At 39.1% G+C, this 25,280-nt stretch overlaps 1 protein-coding gene across 1 annotated transcript; it reads right to left on the bottom strand.

Moving 5' to 3' along the window:
• Window positions 1–15,953: 15,953 nt before the first annotated feature.
• On the bottom strand, window positions 15,954–24,226 carry LOC111028380. Its single transcript, XM_022307006.1, has 3 exons — window positions 23,607–24,226; window positions 22,031–23,101; window positions 15,954–19,107 (listed from the first exon to the last, which is right to left on the bottom strand). Exons 2-3 carry the CDS (start codon window positions 23,088–23,090, stop codon window positions 17,891–17,893), a joined length of 2,277 nt encoding a protein of 758 aa, XP_022162698.1. The 5' UTR covers window positions 23,091–23,101; window positions 23,607–24,226; the 3' UTR covers window positions 15,954–17,890.
• Between the last annotated feature and the right edge of the window lie 1,054 nt (window positions 24,227–25,280).

Genomic DNA, 25,280 nt, shown 5'->3' with positions numbered 1-25,280 from the left:
AAAATATATAAATCCACTGGTGAGGTGCCCTATATGTATATTATGATAACGTTATATATAGATATTGTTGTAGTTACATTATATATATACACCCACACTGATGCACGCTGTTTTGCTTTCAATACCCATGTAGCAGGCTTGGGCTTGTTTTTTCTTTCAGACCCTTTGTAGACATGCGCTAGGCTAAACGAGGCGAACGCGTGAATTTTGAAAGCCAATATTTTCTCACAGTTTCCACATGTGTCATACCTATTACCTACCTAACAATTGTATAGGTACGTCATTTTACGATCTTCACAATAATACCTATAAAATATTGTATACTAAATACACATGATGACAGGGTGTCTCGCAGTATTTTACTATGTTCATACAAGTCGCAAATCTAATATTATATACATGCTTCTCTGCCCACATTTTGATACATAAACCAAAAAGTTTAAACATAAGTGCATGTGAAATTCAAACAGTAAGGTTTTAAGTATTCAAATTTAGATTAATTAATGAAAATGAATCATTCAAATTTCAAAATAATTACATAAACCCGAATCCTCTAACTTATAAGAAATACAAAAACAAATATTTCTTATTTTCAGTTAAAATAATCAAACAATTATTATAGATTATAAAAATTGTGGCTCTATAATAGTCTAATATAACAATAATTTCCAAGGCAATTTGAACAATATTAACCAAAGAAAAAGTTATTAACGTTAATTCTATATTATATATAAGAACACATTAAACATATAGTTTAGGTACACGGTTTGTTGCTTTCCTCGAGCAGCGTTTAATATAAAAATATACACTATGTTATGGTATAAGTGTGCGCACACATTAACACATTATCAGGAGGGTAGTGATGTACAATAAGTATTCAATTTAAGTTCTGTTCCAACAGCTATAAGGGTAACAGCCATATTAGTAGCATTTTTTATCCATTATTCACTCAAATACACTAATCAGTCTTTCCATCAACTAAAACATAAGATAATCACAAATCACAATATAATACATAATAATTGCAAATTTCAATACATAACATTAAAAAAAATTATCTTTAGTATTATTTACAGATATAATTATTAATTTATAATGTAATATAAATATAATGTGTTTATAATGTATTTTCATTTACAACTGGTAGATATATATTTTTAGATCAAACGTTATCGTTTAATTTAGTGTATAACACTTATATTATTAATACATTTAACAATAAACTCCTAATATATTATATATATATATATTACTCATATCGTGTACACCTAAAAAATAAAGTTCGCAGAGTATTCTACATTTCAACAGCCTACTGTGACTACCCCATACGCACGCTAATATTTTATACAATAATAATATTACTTTTTATTTCTGTTATTTAACTTTACTGTGCGTGTGTGGTATACCATGATTAAGTGTCATTAAACATTTAATCGTACCATATAATGGTAATGGTTTTACCGTAACCATATAATTCGTTTGATTGAACCCTATTCTAGACAATAAAATGGTATAGACGTACCTAATAAATATTGTATACAAACATTGGTAGAGTAAAAAGTTCAACAGAGAATAGAACAAGGTCTCTTTATAAGAGATATAGTTTTTGACGTTTTGTTTGTGTTTATTTTTCGTCTGAGACGGTTTTCGGGAGAAGAAAAATCAATCAACTGGAAAGTCCTTCCCCGTTTGCCGTCGCCGCGATCCGTTGTTTGTCAATAACGGTTTTCACGTTAATACTTTTTACATGCACTGTTATCATCCATCGTTAACGGTAAATAAATTCAAAAAATATAACTGTTTGTAAACATCAGTCAGTATATATCACAGAAAACTTTTAGATTGTGTTTGCCCTTAACTGCGGAGAGAAAAAAAATAAACAACTCGTCTGGTACGTCATGATGTAAGAAACAAAGTGAAAACTTTTGTTCCCGACGGAACGTTTTAATAATAGATATTATGAATTTGTTTTTATCTTAATTTATTGCCAATAAAACGAAAGAGACGCGACAAACGATATTATTAGCTTTTCATCGTCATTATTATTGTGATGACAACGTAAACGCTCGTGCGTGTAATTTTTTTACCCGCGCTGAATCCGAAGTTAGCGTCTTGCCAATGGTGGGGGAGTATGGTTATTTAATTATTTCTGTTTACGAAATTAAACCGATTCCGTCAAAAAGATGTTTACAACGAAAAACATATAAAACAAAAAATATAAAAATATACGCGTGAAATAATTAATTCATCCCACGTGTTGATGCGATTATGGTATTATCCTCCGAATTATACGATATCTTTTTTTATAATTATATTCTCGCTTTCGCACTCGCAAACGAAAAATCAACACGTGTACTATTTATAATAAATATATTATGGTAAGGTATTCATGAGTTCTATGATTACCTACCATACAGTACCACACTACCATCCGCGCATTACATGTACGAATGTAGGTACTATATGTCGAATTACAATAACTAGAATCATTTTTATGAGTAAATATAAATTATAATCGGTAACCTATAATCACGCGATGAAAAGGAGATCAGACGGGAAGATAATATAAATGTAATAAAAAAATGTCTACAATCCGCGGCGCTCCGTCGATCGATAAAAAGAAAAACGTGGTACGTGCAATGTATTTCGACGTAAAGGGAAGACTCGAGAAATTCGATTAAAAGCTGTGCGCGTGTGTGTGTGTTCGTGTGTGTGTGTGTGTGTGTGTGTCTGTGCATGAGTTTGTTATTCAAACATCCTTGACTTGGATGAAACGGCGTCATCATCGACATCATCATTACCATCATCATTATCAATATTTGCTGATAACAGCGGCGCAGATCTCATAACATGTGACGAAATGTGATATTATAATACACACGCATACATTAGATAATAAAATATCATAGATATCATATTATTATAATAACAGCAATAATGTGTTATGATACCAGTCTAGACATTTTAAAGTTTTCGACACACGCAAAATGTGATGAGCTTTTTGCCTTTCCCCACGCGTCACACTAGTCCACGCGAAATTTGTGCTGTCCGCTCCCAAGTCAGCCGTCGATTGTTGTTCAAATAATTTAAGGGATATACAAGCACCGAAAAAAGAAACAAATCTTAAGATGTCCTAACTCCAGAGTGCATCTGCGGTCCGTAGCCAAAACTTTTAAGAAACAGAACAGACGATCTACTACGAATGTACAATATTACATACGAGTGATTTTTACAACAGCAATGGTAAACTGGTAACCGTGGGGAAACCACATTTTATTTTGAATTGAATAAATGAGGGCAACTTCGACTCATTTACGGTCAATCAGGGGGAATAGTGAACTAATGTACAAACTACTAAACTAGTACTAAAATAGACACGAAGTTGTGAGTGTTTTTATTTTTTAAATTTTTTTTAAAATGAATATGATCGAACTATATACATCCATTATTTTTCAGATTGATACGATCTTAAAAAAAAATACATTATAAAAATGAGTAGGTACATTCACAAAACATAAAATGTGTATAAATGGGGGGTACCTAAGCCAAAAAAATTAATAAAATAATAATAACTAAATAATTTTGGGGTGTAAGCTAAAGTTCACTTCCTCTTGGTACACCCGGGGTAACCTTAATGATCTGGACCATATTCGGGCTATGAGGTCGGTCAAAAATATTTTTTTTTCTAGGAACTCGGAACTCGGGTGAGATACCTTATTTCTGACACAATCGAGAGTAGGTCACATTAAAAAAGGGTAATTTCGGGACGCACTCAAGAAACACTCACAAACACATACACGCACGCGGATATCTACATAATATTAGATACACTACAAAGCGACTTTTGACCAACGAAAAAAAGGTTTCTCACTATAACATGCCATCACGAACGAACTTGTTCGGCTGGACCCATTATCTTCTTAAAGAAATACATTTAACAATTATTACAAGTATAACGCCGCACGTGATCGATTTTCTGGGTACCTACTACGTTGATCTGCGGCTCACAGTATGCGTATTGTGTTGATCGATATATAACATGGTTCGTGTTCCCACCGTCCCGAATATTATATCATAATATGAATTCGACTGTGATAATAATAATATTAATATTATTATTATAATAGTCAGAAGACCTACTCTACAAGTGTCCGCGCCATGCTGCGTTCGATTAAATAATATTATACCTATATTATATTATTAACTCGTTTTTACCCGGCGGCGGCAGTCGTTAATCGAAATCGATCGCGTAAATTGGAATTGTTTCAAAACACAAGCACCAACACTCAAAGTCAAACTCGTCGTCGTGCGGCGGGCACGCTGTGTATTTATTATAAAAGCGCGTCGTCACATTACTATCCACAGGTTGCACGACGCCGACGACGTCACTTCGGCGAAACAGAACATAATATATGTATATGTACATAACACATTATTTCGACAGTTTCCAGCTTATTTTTATTACCGAGCTTTCGTTGATATGCTACGATTTGTCAGTCAAATACAATATTATTTTATAATAAGTACATTAATGTTCGACGATAATGGTTTTTTGGCACAGTTTCGGTTATTATACATAACACGGTGTGTGCATATAGTCATCGTCTACGAATAATTAAATTCTTTATTTTTTCATCGTCATTTAATAACAACACACTTATACAACACTCGGTGTGAGAATTTCGATTGACTTTTTATTAGTGGCGATCCTTTTCCCGACTTATATTACGTATAAGGGTACCCACCTACTTTGTTTTTCTTGTTGTTGTTTTAAATCTATGCACATTATTCCACGGCCCTCTGTTGAAACTATAGGTTTTAAAAATGCCAAGCTGACTGACACCCCTTTCATCATACCTCGCGCTCAGTTATATGTGTTTTGAAAGCTAACGCGATGCTGAGTATATATTGTCATCATCATTATACTCCCTGCAGCGACCCACTTGTTTAATTGTTGTTTATGGGTTAAGTCAATAACGTTTAAATAATTCAAACGACCCTTGACGACTGCCATTGTGTCCAACTCCGATCAAAAAGGCCTGGAAAAGTACCTACCTACTGCATAATGGTGTATAGTGGTCGTTGAAAAGAAAAAAAACGAACAACCCTCTCCGCTCTTGAGTTCCCACTAACACTTGGCACTTTCGGTGTTGGGAAACCAAATACAGTAAAATAAACGAAATCGAAAGTGATCTCAGAGCACAATGGTTTGTGCATATATATATTCAAGCAGCGTCGCAAATATTATATTGGCCCAAATACATACAATTTATATTATTATGGGTAGTTTTCTGTGTACTAAATTCAGCAGATCCGCTGTCACAGCTGACTTTTTTTTGTGGTCCGGTGTTAGATAAATTCACCACATCCCAGTGCACCACTCGAGGGAGAGACACAGCGGGCGGCGGATATTCAAATATATTCAAGTATTCAACAAGTCCCACCGAGTATATTATTGTTCAGAGAAGAGAGTGTGAGAGTTGTTCGGACATTTGTGAAACGCATTTCTACCTTATCGTGTCATATAATACGAATAAACTCGTATGGCACAGCAAATTAAAACTTGAACTGAATATATAGAACAAGACGCCAGCGGAGTGTTCGTATTATTAATTCTATAATATTTTAAACGTTCAACTGATACATCATCATTCATCAATATTTAAGACATTAGGAAAACCATTATGAACAGGATTCACGTTAAACTGTCAAATAGACACAATTTTTTTTCGGGGTGCAGCTGTTGTCCTTATATTTTCACATTATTTATCCGTTAGGATATTTTCCCCCTACACCCCCTCTACTATAACTAGTAAATGTTTGAAAATGGCTTGTGAAAAAATAAACATTCGCATCAATATTTAAGTAGGTATTTATTATAATTTAATGTATCCAGTATAATTTACCAAGCAGTACGATTGTACGAACCCCCTACCCCCGCATTTTTTCATTTATTAAATGTTTTTATTGGAATTTTTAAATATTACCCAGGACCATACTTTCAATTATTTAGATTTATGATTACGAGGTCAGCTTAATAGTTTTATTTACAGGACAAAAATGGTTGATTGTCATTCATATCGATGAATATTATTGTATAATAAAATATGTAAGGGCCTTCTGAGGTATATGCCAATACTACCTTTAGTAGCGGGCTTATATATTTTTGATAATTGACAGTTGACATAACACAACCGGTCGACTTCAAAATAACGACAAAACAGTTTGGATCCGTATAAAAGCGACGAAATTATATAATTTTGTCCGAGCTCGATTTGTGTGCACATATAGATATTAATAATTATCATTGCAGACTTGTGTGCGGGAGACGAGGGAAACTATTATTATTTATTACTCACAATCATTTCAAAAACCAGAAAAATGTTTGTATAAAAAATATGATATTATTTATTATTATCTGAGTAGTGTAGAGGACGCATAAGAAGATAATAATGTTACATTTTACCCACTACCGACCATGTTGCGCACGGGCACACACGCGCATAACATATTTTATGTTTATTATTATCATATCATATTCTACGTAAATATATACGTACACAATATGCAGCACGCCCCCGCACATCGGAGGGGTTTATTTAATATTTTAATGATACGATTGATACGGTTCGGCAGCGCCGCCGTTTTCGTATTATTATTCGTCTACTAATTGGCCGCCACTGCCTCCTATTTACCTCCTACACGCGAATTATACGCCGCCGTTTTACACGCTACGATGCGGCGGCGGCTAACAAAAAGGTTAAGCGGTTTTCCTATATACTTTTTTTCGTAAAATCGTCGCAATAAAAAAAACACCTGACTTAACTTGCAAAGTCCCGGCAAGTATGCGCACCTAGGTGTATATTATTATATTACATGCACATACGCACACTGCCAACTGGCCCTTTGCTTTTTTTTCCTCGTCACATAAATATAATCAGTTAAAAAATACGTCCCGCGACGGCTCACGCACTGGCACATCTAATAACAACTTACAACTGAAATTACTATCGCGTTCGACCGTTGTTTGTTAAATAGGTACACTTGTGCATTATGCGTTTAAAACCGTCGATAAACGTCGAGTTTAATTTTCACTTACACACGACAACGTGTTTATAATAATCTGAGTTCGAATGTTTTTTTTAGATTTATAAATTATAAAAGACATCAAAAAAAAAAAATTACAAGAGTTCACTAAAAATCACTGAAAAGGTCAAATACTTTTTTTTGAAACCCGTTATTTTTAATTCTCGTTTTTAGAATGTCTTATTAGGTATATATATAAAAAAAAAGGTACCTTTCAATATTTTAATTTCTCATCTATTCGACAAAATGAACCATTCAATAGAACAAATGTGTTTAAACCGATTTCAGCCATTATATACACATAACACATTAATACATTCTCGTGCAAAAATAAATATTAACATTTCAAATATTTTAAATAAATATTTATGCTTGTATGACTCATTTTATAAAATTGTTACCTACAGGCACTCGGATAATTTCGAAATGAATTTTTTATATTTTGTGTCAGAAATAAGAAAAAAAATCTTTTTATAGCTATATACATATATTCTGACTCTCCCTACAGTAGTCATATTATTAGCATAATTGTGTAACTCAGAGGATATTCTCTTGAAAAGTGGGGTAATAATTTCTTCGGTTTCTCGAATTTCTCGTACATTTGTAGGAAAGCCTTCTCTTTACTCCTTCAGCATCTGCAATCTCAAGTTAAATTATAATTTTAGTTCGATAATCTGTTGGGACGAATAAGCATAAAAAATAATATAGGTAGGTACTCGAATTCTTCGATTCAAATTATTGTATTTTGCCGTTTGAAAACCGAATGCCGTTACTTTCTTAACGATTAGGGGAGGATGAGAATGTCACATATTACACATAATATATCGTATAATATTAATTAACATAACAATATATTATAAGACAGGCGACAGCAGGTTCCCATACTACTGCAGATATCCTGCACCGTGGGGTAAAAAACAAAACTTGTGAACATTTGCAGCGCGACGCGGTCCAAAAAAATCCAAAAAAATTAAATTATATTGCAGTACATACTTATATACGTAATATAATATATTATTTATACGTTAGCTGGTATATTCATAATAAAACTAGTTGACCGGAGCGCGAGCCGCCGCCGCATATTTACACGCGACTACTTTCGGAAAAAAAAAAAATCAAAAATTGACTACACTCACACCGAGGGCGATTTCACAACGTCCTCCGCTCACCACCGCCGAGTGTGTGTATAAATATAAACATATATATATATATAGTATAAATATTGGTAAAATAATGCTCGCGGCGGCGGTTTTTGGTGGTACAACCAATCAGTGGCGGCATATAAACTAGCTATACACGAGTATATAGGCTTGTCTCTTTTATCATTATGTACAGGGTGTTTCACCGCGAACACGCTCAACCCCGTTTTTTCATTTCACAATGAAATCATTCAAATTCTTCGGATTTCTCATACCACTTGTAACAGAGGAGAGTCATCACTCATCAAGTAGCCTCACAAATTTCTGTTTTTCAAACGAGAACCTGATTAATATTAATTAGTAGGTAATTACTGATAATATGTTTTAATCGCCATCATAGCTCCCGTATCTTTCAAACCCATTGTCGTGGACCTGATTATCCTTAGTATTTATAGTCAGTATACCTGCCCACGTTAAGTTAAATAACTCAAATACTTTTAGTGCGAATTTTGATTCTGACAGTGTCGACATTTTCAAAAACATTATCCGCCAAGCAATTAACTGTAGGTGAGTTCGAGTTTAGAAAAACAAAAGTTTGTTCCCTGCCCGAGGACATTCTTAAGTAGTGCAAAAAATGTCAAGAAGGAATTTGAATGATGTACGGTGTATTAAAGTATATTTAAAAATTCCAAAAATCATATTTCGAATAACTCTGTTTTATTGAAAAATAAAAAGAGGGTGATCATGCTCGGTGAATCACCCTGTATATACAATAGGTATGAACAAGGCGTATGTATACAAATAAATATTACACATATATATAGTCGTCTATAATATCTATATGGGAGCTGCTGATGCCGCGAAATGAATATTCACACACAAACACTTTCACTGTATTTCTTTCCTATACCGCACAATATATGCGAGCACGACCGTCGCCATCACTCGGGCCTCACAGTATTTCGGGTCAAACGAGTGCTTTTATTTTTTTCGGGAGGGGTCTTCGTCTTCGCAGTGAACCCTTATACATGCGTTGCCGATTTACAGGCATATTATAATCAGTGCGTATATACCACTCACGGTTTACTACACCAAAAGTATAGTCCATTACAGGCATGTACATCATTTTTGTTTTTTTTTTTTATACTTACTATAGCTTTCGGTTATAAGCCTCTTCGTACACGGTTCATTTTACTCACCACAAGTTTTTTAAATATTTAAATAATCAGTTTTATTTGTATTCATACATTATAATATCATACTATAAAAGTTTATAACACTCTGAATATATATAATTCTATATATTATTTAGATAATTTAAAAATTGACAGCAACTTTGTATACCAATTACAATACATTATTAATTATTTTATGTACGGTTGACATACAACAGGTCCTTAATCATTACAAAACAACTACATTTTACTGTATTTTATCACAATAATTAATAATTTTAATTTATTCCATATTTCATGTTTACATATGCACAAAAATAATATTGAAGAATACCTACTAGAAAATTGTTGATTATTTTTCGATAAAGGCGAAAGGACAACTAAAAATAAATTCGAGGGCCGATGGTTAAGTTTCCGGGGGAAATTTTGTTCAAAGTTCGCCGCTGTTTCGTATATTGTATTGAATAACGTTGATTTTTTTTATTCTAACATAAACCGTTTGATTTGTGGAATCCACGCGGCCGAACGGTAGAGATTTATTTACTATCGTTTTTTGTGCAGCGGAACGGTCGGAATTATTAAAGCTACCCTTCAACGTTCGCAAGATCTCCACAATGTGGAATTCCGTTGTCTTCGAACGCCTTAAACGTCTTACATTTCGTAAAGTCCATTAAAAAAGAGCTAAAGTTTAATCGTTCGCGGTCAGTACCCCGCGATTGCTATTTTACAAATTACAATCCACTAAATTAATTGCCTAGTTATTTACATTTTGTACATTTTCCAAAACCCGGAAGTTTTACTTTAAAGTTTAAAGTCTATATATAATCATCACAAATATAGGTTTAAATGTATACAGGGTGATTCACCGAGCTTATCCAAGCTGTCAATCGTTTTGTATACTGTTAAATTATTCAATCCGGGTACTTGGAATTTTTAAGTATAATTAATGACGATATTTTCAAACTCTAAGATTTTTTGGCTAAACAAACTTATTTTTTTTCCAGATGAATTATTAAGCACCTGATTTTTTTAAAAATGCTGTTCTAAATCGTAATTTTAAGAAGTATTTTATCTAGTATTCTATATACTACACCTAATGTAACCTAATTAAACTCTCGATCCATTGGTTTTGTCAATACAGCACACAAGTCATACAGCAGTCCTATAATGAACAATCCAAGTATTTGAAAATATGGTCTTAAAATTATATAATATACAAATCCCGAAATTCAAATTTGAATTTAGAATAAATACATTATTAAGTTTTAAAAAAGTGGCCGGTATACATTACAAATGGTGAATTTATATAGATTAATTGTTTTAAGAGTTTTCCTATACCTATGTCGGAAGGAATCGCCATAACTGCAACTCTGCATAACACATGATCGACGACGACTGCGGAGAAAAATGTTTCGAGAACGCGGATAATCTACGTGCGACCTCCTCTTCTTACACCCCCGTCGGTACACTACCTCAGTACCTCTTCTTACAGCCCCCGCACAAAAATTATACACGATATATTATCTGTGTACCGTGTAATATGTAATTTTTTAAAAAAACTTTTCGTGAAAGCGTTTCGGAGTGATTGGTTACATACGCTTGCAGTCGCTAGTCGCTGCGTCGTGAGAGTACGGTGTGGCGACGACCAACAACTGCCGCCGAGACATTATATGAAAAAAGTTTCATAATTGTATTATTTTTCCGGCAGCCCTATATATAGAGGAAAGTCGTAAAACGGCCGTTCGCTTCTCGAAAACTTTATCGTTTTCAATCGAACCACAGTGTCGAGGGCTGCAGTTGCAAACACCCCTGCACGCCGGGCGCGTGTCATTATTACCTGTACAATATCGGCACTGCACTCAACGAGCGGATAAAAAAAAACTCGTCTTCTGCAAAATAAAACAATATATAATAAATCATAACGCACATAGCTAACGATGGTAATATTAAGTTTGATACTTCTGCGGTGGCGTGGCGAAGGTGGTTTTTTGAGCTCTGTGCGGGTGGGTCATAGATGCTTATGCAAACTGTAGATCAGCGAGTTTGAAGTAGGTACTTGCGATAACTACGAGCTGGATTTTAACGCGCGAAAAATGCCCTGAAAAATAATCAAAAATCCCTTTTCACCGCAAAATGCCCTTAAAAATGACCAACATTTTTTTTTTTTGTAGCCACTCGACTGTACGCAACCGAGAAAAATAACGAAACGAAACGACTTTTAACACTTTATCATAACCGAACTAACAATAATACAAAAACTAAATACCAAACTTGGGCAACCGCAATAAATAAACAGTTTACTGGAAATAACTGCGATAGCGATGTATCCCCAACAGACCAATTATCTAGTTGTTATACTGGTCTGAGTAAGACACCACATTCGATAATTGCTTGAGATATAGATAAAGACGTAATCGCTTTCATACATACAACGATTGACTTTTGGGACGGGCGAAAGGTACATAAGAACTAAAAAATTGATATTCTTGAATATTTTGAGTGTCCTAATTTACACTAAAAGGCAAAAGCTCGGACAAAATACAATGCATTAAGCATTAGTAAAATTACCTGAAAACACTATAAGAAAAAATGCAAAATATATAATGATTTTACTTTTTAAGTATCTGCATATTTATACTATTGCACAGTGTATGTAAGTATATTTGAGAAAAGAGTTAACCGGAATGCATTGTCCTGTAACTCCCAAAAATATAACGCAGTTTCCACTGAAATCCCGGTTTGCCTAATAAAAATGTAATACATTTGACTTACCGTATGCAATCTGTGCACAAGTGTAGCCACTAGCCGTGCGTAGGTCATAGTTCGCCACCAAGCACTTCGGGCCCATCATATACCCGAAATATAGTGAGTTATGCTTCTAAGTTCTAGCCTATTTAGTAGTAAATAAATGCCTCTTTATTGAATAGGTGTCTAAAATCGACTACCCAATGGCTGTCACCAACCTAACCGCGAGTTTGCAAATTTACGCCGCGGCTCTTACATTATAATCAGGATAATCGGGACTCGGAAAGTGTAGGAGCTGCATATTGTCCTATGTTCCGGATTTCAAGCAGACCAAACTAGAAATCCGTATTATACATTGGCGAGTTCATAAGTCGAACATTTTAAATGCAATTTATTCTGTTTTAATTTGGGCGGATAACCTAAGTCTTTAGTTTATTTTTTATTTGTTTCGATTCTCTATTATATTAATTGTTTGTATATTATTTATTGATTTGCCTATACGTGCCTATATTATGCATATTTAATGTTTTCTAAAAAATGTGATTCTCTTCTCTTCGAACCCGTGTATTTTAAACAAAATATTAAATATATAAGATTCAATTGTATATAATTACTTAACGTGGTTACCGCCTTCGTCGCAGTCGACTATTACTTTAACGACTATAGGGCGCGTTTAATCTCTTTATCGTGTTAATATCTCTTATCGACGATAAGTTATCGCAAAATCCATATGATATTGTTAATTCTTTAGTAGGGTTGTCGTACACGACTGATGATAGTCTTGTTCGCTATGCGCATTTGTTCAATATTTTATACACGTGTCGGACTTGTATTTTCACTCAAGTGAAGATATTTTAATTCAGTGAAACGCAACAGAAAACGTTAAATTATTATTGTTTTTTTTTTCTCTTCTCGATCGGTCGTCATACATTATTTTCTAGTGACGCGTCGCTCGTCGGGAGACTTGAGGTCTTTTTAGTTTTTCCACGACGAGACCCGCGAACGGTGGCGGTAGACCCCGCAGCCGGATCGACGGCAATGCTCAAATGGTCCGAAAATAAAACTCGCCAGCGCGTGGGGCGGGGGGAAACGTCGAAAATAAAAATTGGCCATAGCCGCCCGGAAGCGGTACCTATACGTCCGTGCGGTGCCCGCGGGAGGCGGTGGTCGGAGGGCAAACCGGTGTCGGCAGCGTGCGCTGGAAAAATGAGTGGAACTGTGTGTAGTCGACTTTCGGCCGGTGTCGTATTTCAACTTTACGCGTTTGGCGCTAGCCCAGCCGAGTGCGGCGGCCGGTTCGGAATTCCTCCGTCGCCGCGCGCGGGCGACGGTGACCGACCGTACGCGACGCACGTACCACCACTCCAGCGGCGTCGACCGCTGTTACCGCGCAGCGACATAACCTTGAACCTGGTCGCCGGGCGCGTTTCACGAAATCCGGTCGGACCGCGCCGCCGCGCCGCCGCCGTGGGTACCTACGCTAGCTAAAGCATCGTGCGACCGACATATGGCAGTGCTTTTTTTCCCATTCTTCCTACGACCAGGTAGGTAGGTATAAGGTACCGGTCGTATATACCGCGGTCAGACGCCGCAGGTATAGGACGTGGTATTTCCGTCTAGTAGCCGTCCGACGACGGTCTGCTGCGTATATTCTTGGTTGTTGAGATTTTTGGTTTTTTGCCCAACGAGGGTGTGTCGTCGGTGACATACCTACAAAACGCTAAACGTCATCTGTCCTGTAGACACATTAATACACGAAACTATATGACTATGATGAGTTGCCAAGAGCTAACATTGTTCGAAAGAGATGCTCAATAGCCATAATAATGGGTTGGTGCATCATAAATGGCATGCAAAAGTTTTTTCGACTTTTTCAAGCTTATTAATGTGTACATAAAAAACTATAATGTTTAATATTTCAGAATCTGGGCGTATAGAGATGAATTAATTGATCTTACAATGTTCTTTTTTGTCTATGTACTATCGACATATTTTAGTTTATTTTTTTAATAGAAACAATATGCTCCGATCACGAACTTTTAAAGAGACTTCTGGTAGCAAATTGAATCTTATCCCTATACGTACGAAGGTTCGTTAAAATATTAAAATAACTGTTTGGGAACTCACCACAAGCATGGTAACCAAAAAGTTCTCTGGTTATAATTCGTTGTTCGTAGTATAGGTATATACCAACGATGATTATTTGATGGTCGAATTAACATTTAAAATACACATATATTACAGCTGCGACCTACTCAGTGACGAGATACACTCGCGACATACCTTTACTGTACAGGAGAGAGAGGTTACCAATTTTGTTACACATTTTACTTGTTATTTAAAACCATAATTATATTTGTAACAAATAAGGACGAAGGAAATTTTTTTCGCATGATGGCGGTCACCCCGGACCTTTCTAACTCTGTTATCGGTCCATTTCCTATAGGCTCCTTCGGTAGTTATACATTATTGTTGTACTAGAAAGTGCCATACTTTTATATAATACACTTACTTCGTCGAGGTAGGGTTGCAGGGTCGACTGGCAGTTAAGTCTTATGTTACCAACGTTTGTCTTAGACACGACAACGCATTGACTGTATTTACACGGAAAGTGTACTTTACTTGACATTCATATGTGTGTGAAGAAATGAGAGGAACGTAGGAAACGTGAACAAGACAATGATGATGACATTAAAATTATAAATAAAAACAAAAGTAATTTTTTTTTTTGCTACACGCCAATTTTTTTTCCATTCCAGATTACAATTTTTTTCCAATATAACAAGACAAATTGCCAAAATATTTTTCACGATTTTTTTTTCATTTTTGCTTTTTTTATCTAATATAAGTATGAATAAAATACAAAACATAGACTCTAAAATATCAATTAATATCGTTTCTTTAAAATATTACATCATATTAAAAAATTGATTATGCACTAATGTTTTTTTTTTGTAATTGTTGTGTAAAAACGATAAAGAGGTACATATGGGTTTTCTTAATTATAATACGACCGTTATAAATTAATTAATCATAAAAAGAAGTCAATACTCAGTTAAGAGTAAAAAAAAAAACAAACTTAAATTATAACAGATAAAAGCAAGTCTAACAACTTTCTAGGCTAATGCCACAGACTGTACATAAAAAATATATTATATATGTTTATAACTTACGTTTCGATAAATATAAATAGGGTAAATTTATGGCTTAGCATTAAGATGAAAATGTAATTTTTTTTTTAAATTATAGGTAGGTAATTTTATCATTAATTTTCCAATAAAATGTTTGCAGCACTTGGTTAACAATCACGTTCAGCCTTAATTATTAAAAATAATAATATCTAATACAAAATTAGTCTCACTAAATTTTACTTTTTTCTCCGGAGTTATAATATACATATATATTATGTATTTATACTTTATATAATATATCATCATATTGTATATCCTCTATATTATAATTAATATATGTGCGACCAATAAAGAGTTAGCGTTTAAAAAATATATCTCTCTTTCGCGCGTGTAATATATGAAAAGAGGGAGGGGTGTATATAATATCATGAATGAGGATGGCACTCGAGACTAGAGTTAAAAAAAAAAATCCAAAAACGAAAATTTTTTCAAAAATTTAGGGACGTTTATTTTACGGCAGAAACGTGTTGTTTTGGAGAAAAAACAAACATATTCTTTTTCGTGGCCTAATAACTAAAACAAAGTCTTAACGATTTATAAAAAACAGCACTTATCACAATATTGTATCGTAGGAGAAAATGTATTTAAAAAATGTCTATGACTTATTTAATTTTTTCTTTAACAAAAACCTAATATTAATGAACACTCCTGTTACTTCCACTGGTATAATTAATTATTTATAAATAATCGCATGAACAATTATTTCAATACGTAATGTATGTATACATAAAACATACATTGTTTATATTTATATCTAAAAATATGAAAGCTTTTACCATTTTGTATTTGATTACGGGGATTCCTTGTTTAATTTAAATCTGTATGTACAAATAAGCGCTTTTATAAATTACTTTCTTTTATAATAATATAATAATAATTGTAATAATAATAATCATAGTAATAATAATAATAATAATAATAATAATAATAATATTGTTTTACGTACATTTTATTTAATTTTTTTTACAAGTGCATTTAAATTAGGTGCCGTCAAGTGAACAAAAAAAAGAATTGTTTAAAAAATGAAATAATAATAATAATAATAAAAATAATAATAATAATAATAATAATAAAGGAAAAATGCGCAAACACAACTTGGAAATGCAACGAAATCAGGTAAAACGTAACAAAAAAAAAAACTAACAAGTATAGTATACCAACATCAGAAAAAATAATAATTATCAATACTACCATCTATAACATTTTAAGATCATACTTAATCTATTTTGTACTGTGCATTAAAAAAACGTGGGGGAGGGGAAGCATTATGTTATAATATCCTCGTAGACTTAACAGTTAATTCATACTTAAAATTATATTTTATTTTATCGTCTACGTTTACGGGTAACGTTAAAAATATTATACAACTAAGTTTTCAATTAAATATTTAAATATATATATATTAAAAAAAAAAAACTGTACAATAGGAACATATCTCGTTTAAACGCGCTGTTTACTTGTGTATTTCACAATATTTTAAATAATAAAGTATTTTCAAATGTATTCAGTAGGTCTATACGTTTGAAAAAAAACCAAATATCCTAAGTGTTACACGATTATTAATAATAATATATTTATATATTTTATATAGTAAATTAAATGTTGATTATTCGTATTTACAAGAATATTTGCTAACAACACTACACACAGCAGTGCCGCGGGAGCAGTGGGAGGGGAGAGGGGAGTAGAGGACGCCGAGGTGGTGGAAAACTCAAATCCAAAAAAGAAAATTGTAGAACACACTACGACGAAATATTAAATGTTATTTCAGACGCAATTTCCATTTCTTTTTTAAACCATTCGTTCTCGCGCAGTACCACCGCGACGACGCACTCACGAGTTGTAATTATATAAAAGACGCACTCCCGCGACATTTATATCATTATGTTCGGCCGTTCGCCGATTGTAAAAAAATAAAACAATATAATATGTATGCTCTTTTTCCATGATTCAAAAAAACCTACTTCCGTGAATTTCGGAAAAAAAAAATTAATAGAAAAACCTCAATAACAACAAACACCACTCGCGCGCGCACTCGTCTCGGGCGAATCGTCATCGTCATAATATAAATATATCCTAACTATATGTACATAAATAATTAACTCGTATGATGCGCGTGTACACATCTATATATATTATATAATTATATGTTATTATACATAAGCATAATATTGTAAGACCGACAACACACACACACACACACACACACACGCGCGTCTAACTACCTAACTACCTCTACATACATATACAATACGTATCGATAATAAAAGTAATTATTATTGTAATAATAATTAATGATAATAATAATAATAATAAATTAATATATGTTTAAAAATATATTTGAGCAACCGTTCTTCGAAATTATAAAAATAATTAATAATTAAATAAAAGGACGCGCAGGACGAACGAGTGCGTGGCGCGAGTGAGTGAGCGAATGTGTGTATGTGTATGCATTTGTTTGTATGTTTGTGTTTGTGTCGTGTGGTGAGAAGATAATGTTATGAGAATAATAATGTTAATATTACAAATATAAGATGCGTTCTCACCGCGACGACTATTGCTGATGCTGTTGCTGTTGGTTGTGTGATAGGTGGTTGGATGATGATGATGATGTTTGTTTCGGCTTGCCGTACCGCCTGTGGTAGTGCTCGCGCCGGAGCTCGAACAGCCGGTCGCGGAGCATGCGCTGCTTCTGCTGCATGACGTGCTTCTCGGACAGCAGCCGCCGCTCGTCGAGCATCATGAGGTCGCATTCCCGCTTGGCGCCGCGCAGTATGCTCAGCTTGGACGGTATCTTGCGGTTGTCGTCCAGGAACGACACCTGCATGCTGAGGTTCATGAACAGCATGCTGGTCTCGACGCGCCGAGACTTCTCCAGGTCGTTGTGCAGCGCCCTCTTGACAGGGTCCATGAGCTTGGTCTTGTAGCTGTAAGCGCCGCCGCCGACGTTCTCGTACTTGATTTTCTTGCCGGCGCCGGACTGGTGATGGTGGTGTAGCTTGGTCGATGACGACTTGGACGACCCGGAAACGGTCGTCTTCTTTTTCTTCTTCTTCTTCTTCTTGCGGCCGCCGCCCGTGGTCGTGGACGACGAGCTGCATGACGACGATCCACCGGAAGACTTGCGGCCGCCACTCGACGTAGAAGCGCCCCGCAACACTTTGTCCCAGTCCATGTCGTGGTCGTCGTCGTAATCGTCGTAATCGTCGTCGAACATGTCGTCCGGTTCGTTTTTCATCAGCGACTCAAAGTCCGCGTCCATGTCGTAATCGTCGTCCTCGTCGTCATCGACTTCGCGGTCTTCGTCTTCGTCCAATGGTTCAGGCTTGATGGGTATCGCGGGAGGAACTGGTAGTTGCCTCTGTTTTCGTCGCTGACGCTGTCGGTTGTCGTATTCTTCGTCGTCACTGCGGTCATCGCCGGCCGACGAACCGTAGTCGTCCAAAGGCTCTTCTTTGATGACGGGCTCTTCCTTGATGACGGTGCCCTTCCAGTTGGTGTTGTCCTTCTTATAGCGGTCTAACAGCGACAATCCACCGCACAACTTCTTGGGAGGCGGCGGGGGCATCGGGTAAGCCGCGGCCACGGCTGCCGCGGTGGCCGACTGACCGGCAGTCTTGTGCTTCCGCTTGACCGTGCTCTTCCACTTGGTCACGGGCGGTTCGCGCTTCTTGACGATGCCGCGTTTCATTATATCCGCCATGGTGGCGCCCTTGCGAGGTGTGTCTGGGGTGTCCCAGCTGTCGTTGACCACGTCGATCTCTTCTTCTTCTGCGAGAAAAACCGGAATAAAAACGAACATTAATAATTTGTACAAAGCGCAAAAAAAATATATTATTAACAAATATTTAATACATAATAATAATAATAATAATAATAATAACAACAATACGTCACGACGAGTCGCGCGGAGGTAAACAGTTTAAATTTTAAATATTCGCGGGGCCGGAGTGAGAGGGCGCGGGAAAGCGCGCATCGTCTGCCGCGGCACCGTTCAAGGGCGGGTCGACGACACCGTCGGCGAGAGCGCGCCGATCGATCGGGCGGCGGCCGTGACGTCAGGGTCGCGGGTGTGCGTGTGTGAGAAGATTGCCGCCGCCGACGATTCCCGCCAACGTGGTGCGGCCGCCCTCAATGGCGTGTGTGGGACGACGACGTCGGTGCGTTTACTCCGCGGCGGCGGCGGCGTTTTTCGCGCGCGCGGAAAATCTCTCTTGCCGGGAAAAACGACGACGACGACGACGACGACGCCGGTGCCGCCGCGATGCGCGCGCAAGCGACACGCCGCGACTAACCACGCCGCGAGGGGCCCCGGTTAGGGTTCAAGGGCAAGTCCACGACCGCCGAAGCCGCCGCCGCCCGTATATCGATCGCCCGTAAAACCGAAATACTTTCCGCCCTCCTATCCTGGACAACCCCTGCCTCCGACCCATCGACACCCTTTCCTCACCCCAAAACACAGGCCGATGCCGTTTTGTAGTAATAGTATTTTTAGACACGTTATCGATACGCGCGCGCGGACACGCCACCGCCGCCGTCCATGTCCATCAGTGATGACACAACATCGTATTCGTCTGTTATAATATATTGTTGTATTCTTTTTTTTTTTTTTCTCCGACGGGGGTGGAGGGATATTAAAAATAATAATATTATTATTGTTTAATATTATTGGTTAATCGTCGGACCAGGAAAAACGCTACGATTCAGTCGCTATTAATAAACGTATAATTTAACGTTGCCGCCACCGACGTCGTCGGAACATTATCATTTATCACTTTCCCCCGCGCCCGATAGGTAGTAGGGGGGAGAGGCCGCCGCCGCTAACCAGAACACTCTTACTTTTTCGTAAAATAACTGCTGCTGCTGCTCCCTCCGCTGCCGCAACGACTATTACGTATGATTTCAATATTATTACACGAATACACCGGAGTTTTGAAGAATGGCGCAAAACACCGGTTCTCACTAGTGACGGGTTAGGTACAAAGCATGTATTGTAGGTTATTATCTTATTCGGAACGCATAAAACGTTTTTACCGAAATAGTCTTTACCTTATATACGGAAAATCGTTGGAAATTGGTATACAAAATGTCTACTTTGAGTCTTTGACCCATTTAAAATACCTCGGCCGTACTTATGTAACGTGTGCAATCAGAAATAGGAATCGTTATTATTGCATTCGACATATACGAAATGTAATATTGAAAATTTAAGACGTTATTTAGTGACTATCAGTATTTATGTTCTAAATTTATGAACGCTCGGCGGGTATTAACACGCAGTCATTAATTTTAATTGAACAAATATTTAATTAAAAATAAGAAATATCAACGATAATGTGCTTATTAAAGATTTATAAAATCATAAACCTGCACTTCGAATACCTATTAGGTGGATATATTTAGCAATCAAAATTACGTGAAATAACATTGGTACTTATTTCGGGAGATGAATTATTTTGTCAAAAGTGAAACGCTATTATTATTCGCGCGCATACCAACACGGTGGCCCGGACGGCGGAGCGGGAGAGCAAATACGGAGAAATCTGTCGGTTATTTGAAAAAAAAATAATAATAATGAGCTGCGAGAGATGTGGTTGGAATTTTTTATCAGATAGAAGACACAGCGACTTTTTTAAGTCCAAAAATAGAATCGATTTGTGTTTATTATTGCCAGTTAGATGTTTATTATCGTTTGCACGCGCGCATTTTTTATAAATAATAATATGTGACCAGCCGATTCACAGAAAAGTACAAACACGATATGGAGTGAAAAAAATAAAAAACCACAACATCGTCGATTACACCACCCCCCGAACACCCCGCGTGGAACGGATCAGATATCAACAACAACAACAACGACGACGACGAAGACCACGACCAAAACGAAGACACGAAAAAGACGGAGTTTGAACTGTGCGCCACCACCGATGAACGGTGGAACGGCGGAGGGAAGCGATGGCGTAAATAAAAAAAAAACGTAGTAATGTCGCGGGTTATTTTGGGAGGGAAAATAACCGCCACCGACCGGACAATATTATTACGGTAACACAGTATTAATACATGTTGTACGATAAAAGTCCGACGACGACGACGACGAACATCTCTCTTTCTGCGGGCGGACGTCCGCAAACGGATTGGGGCAGGCCCGAGACGAAAATACACCTCTCTATCGGGCGTTCGTAGATAGCGAATGAATCTCGTAACGGCGGGCTATTTTGTTATTATTATTATTATTATTATTATTACACAATTTGATATTATTTAACAACTCTTCTTCGCGGAACACCCGGTGTGCGGGATTTACGACTGATAAAAACGAGCAGCAGACGACTACCACGACCACGACCACCTCCATCGAGTAGTGTAATCTCGTCGTCGTCGTCGTGGCCGCCCAAACGAGCAGTAGACGTGTCGAGGAGGGGAATAAAAACGAAATTAAACGAAACCGCCGAGTGGAGACGACGGGCCTTGAACTAGGCCACCGTTTCCCGCGCGTTTCCCCCAACGCGCGCGCGGTGCGTGTACGCGGTGGACGACGACGACGATGCGCGCGCAATCACGTCTCGGCCAGAGCCGGCACGCATGTTGCGCAACCTCCAAGTCCCGAGAAAATTAAAATCTTTCGTTACAAAACCCAATATTGCCATTATTATTATTATTATGTTTATTAATAATTACGATTCTGTGCACTTACCGGAAGACTGTGAACGGGACGGGGGTGGAGTGACGAGTCCAAGCATGTCCACTAAGTGGTTGGGGTGAAGTTTGGCAGGCGACACGGCCGCCGACGAACTGGTTGAACCGCAGCCGCCGCCGCTGTTGTGGTGGTTGGGCGTCTGTAGGTAACTGTGGTCCAGTTCTGTGATCTGTAGTATGTCAGCGTTGGGTTCCGCCTTGAGTATGATCGGTAGCAAGTGGTTGTCGCTGGTCCACAAGTAGTCGTCGTCCGGTTCTGACTTGATGGTCACGCCGCCGACGATCGCTGCCGCCGCGGCGGCTGCAGCTACCGCGGCCACAGCCGGGGAGTCGCCGACATCCAGGGGGATGTCCGCTGCGTTGTTGTTGTTCCTCTTGACGTGTTTAGTAGCCGGTTCGGCCACGTAACCTGTCACCTCGCCAGGTGGCACCATCTGGAACGCTTTCTGCACCTTTTCGCGGTTCTCATCTGTGAGCGCATACCGGTCAGCGTAGAATATCCAATCGCAAATGTCCAGGTAACTGTTGTCGGCTGTATCGAACTCGCACCCGTCGAACTGGCACCAACTGATGTCCATCGTCGTCTCGGCGGTCTGCTGCTGTGAGGGTGTGGATGAGGCCGACGACGGCGTCGACGAGGCGCTGGATGATGGCGGTGTCGCGGATGCAGACGCCAACGGACCGCCGCTTGTAGCTGTACAGCCACTCGGCGAGTAGAGGTCGGCGGCCGCAGCGGCAGCGGCGTTCCTGGCGAGACATGCGTCGCAAGAGTCACAACCCGCTGCGCCCATGTAACTGTTTTTCTTGCACAGGTCGGTGGGCGGCCGGCCGCAGCAGCCGCCCGCAGTCCCCGCGGTGCCGGCCACCAGGCTGCAAAGCAGGCCTCCAGCGGACGCGCCGTCACTGGCGGCTGCGACCACTACGTCACGTTCGAACTCGAAGAGGTCGCTCTTGCACACATCGCTCATCGGCGACGCGGGCAACACGTAGTCCAGGGCGATGTCCATGGCCAGGTTGGTCATCTGGTTCAGTATAGATTCCGTGCTCGGGTTCACCATTTTGGCGGCACCTGTGACGAGACAAGACAGAGGTCAGTAAGTCATTTTAGGGTGCACGCGAGTGGGAGGGGTCGAAGGAAGACGACGACGAACTTCAGAAAAAATATTTGATAGGTGCTACCGGAAAAAAGGTTTTAGATCATTGTTGAAGGGGGCGTCCTAGTTGTGGGGTACACGGGGGGATACGATACGAGTGCCGTGACCGGTGAGATACCAGCGTGACAGTTCCCCGGGCGCGCCGGCGGCCTGCCGGGCGGGAACGACGGTGTGGGGAAAAAAGGTTCGATAACAAGCGCGCGCAAAAGTGAAGGGCGAACGTCGCGCCGGCGCGTCGCCGACGCCGGCCGGCATACGCCCAACGCGCGCGCCACGTTGGTCGCGGAAACCGCCGCCGGCTGGCGGGAAACGCGACGGCCGCTCTAAACTTGGCGGGCTCGTCGATCGAGCTGTTCGCCGACCACCTACAATTAGTGTCGTCGGCAGGAGATTACCATTGAGAAAAATTGTACCACTTACCCGGCAATGTGATTTTAGTCCGCGTAATCCCACCGGTCGTTTTCGACTGTCACTCGGCGTGTCGCCAACGCGCACGCACTCACGATGAGATGTACCAAAAAAAAAATATATATTTAACCGTAGTTCCTTCCGGAAGAAAACCGGGAAAAATTCCCGCGCAGGGCCGTCTTCCACGGGAAAACGAAATAATATCAAACTCGACGACGACGGATTGTCTATTTAACTATCGTCTGGGGCGTCCGGTCGAAAATCGAAAAAAACTCGTAGCACGACAGTATATTATAATTGATTAATTATCGTACGGAACGCGCGCGAGACCGATGTGCAGATCGAAATCGGAAGACGAAAAAAAAATTTTATAAAAATGTCAACGAAATTACATTCAAACGATATTGCGGATATAACGGCCACGCGCACCACGTTCACTACCGGCGCCGGTGCGGATGAGACTGTAGTACTGTATGCGACGGCGGTCGTCGTCACTACTACTACTACTACTACCGCGGTATCGGTGGTGGTGGTGATGGTGATGGTGGTGGTGGTGGTGGTGGTAGTGGGCCTGCACACACGAGCGGTGCGTGTGTTGCGCGCGGGCAATGGAAGTGCGTACGAAACGGTCTCCGTATATGGACTGACGTGGGGCCGGGGCGAGGTGTCGGCGGTACAGTCACACGCACACACACGCTCGGAAACGGGCAGGCGCGCGCACTCGCACGGCCACGGCGTGCCCCCCAGCCGCCGCCGCCTGAAAACGCCGGCCGGCGTGCCACCCCGCCTCGTCACCACCCGCCAGATCCGTCTGTTGACAATGCCCGCCGCCGCTCTCTCCCACCATCGGCCACGAGGATAGGACCGATCGCGCCGCGTACCCTGTGCGTGCGCGCGAGCGCCGGCAACGTTTTGCGTCTCGCCGCCCGTCCGCCCCACGGCCAGTGGAGCACCGCCGCCGCCGCCGCCGCCGACTCCACCACCGCTCCCCCCATCACCACCGACGCGAGTGCGGCGATCCGTCTGCCGCCCGTGACGCCGCGACTCTCCCGGTGAGATTACGCACCGCGGCGGCGGCGGCGCTGCGTGCTCGTCGGCGGTCGCGCGCGCGGGAAACGCCGACGGATTTTCGGCGGGAACGCTTCTGCCGCCGCCGGTATCGTGTTGTCGATATTGCGGTATAATTAAAAATGAGCGGTGGACTCGGTGTACCACCCGTCCGACGATATTGTTGTTGTTGTTGTTGTTGTTGTTGTTGTTGTTGTTGTTGTTGTTGTTGGTGGTGAATGAATAGACTTTGAGTATACTTTTGGCCCACTGGATTTTAACAGTAATTGCTCGTCCAAATTGTTTTCGTCTTCGTCAACCCAATTCGTGTTAGCAATGACACCGAATATCGATTGAACGTTATTTGTGTTTTTTTTCGTTGCTTATTTATTTCGGAATAATTATTTGGTGATTTCAGCTCGAATAAAATTTTATAATTTTACAATTCTTATTATTCTACAACATCTAAGAATAATTTTACTTTAGAGTTGTAATTCTATGAAAAACAATTGGTTAGTAATTTTTAATTTTTCAGAAAGTTTTAAATAGTTCATATTTCAGTTAAAAACCAAAAACGTTAGTTTTAAGAATTGTTTATACTTACCCAAGTATAATTAATTACGTAACTGTAGCACTCCG

The sequence above is a fragment of the Myzus persicae genome, unplaced genomic scaffold, assembly GCF_001856785.1.
Source record: "Myzus persicae strain clone G006 unplaced genomic scaffold, MPER_G0061.0, whole genome shotgun sequence".
In the NCBI taxonomy this organism is placed as follows: domain Eukaryota; kingdom Metazoa; phylum Arthropoda; class Insecta; order Hemiptera; family Aphididae; genus Myzus; species Myzus persicae.
The sequence above is the reverse complement of the archived record's forward strand: the minus strand, read 5'-3'. Positions and strand labels throughout refer to the sequence as shown.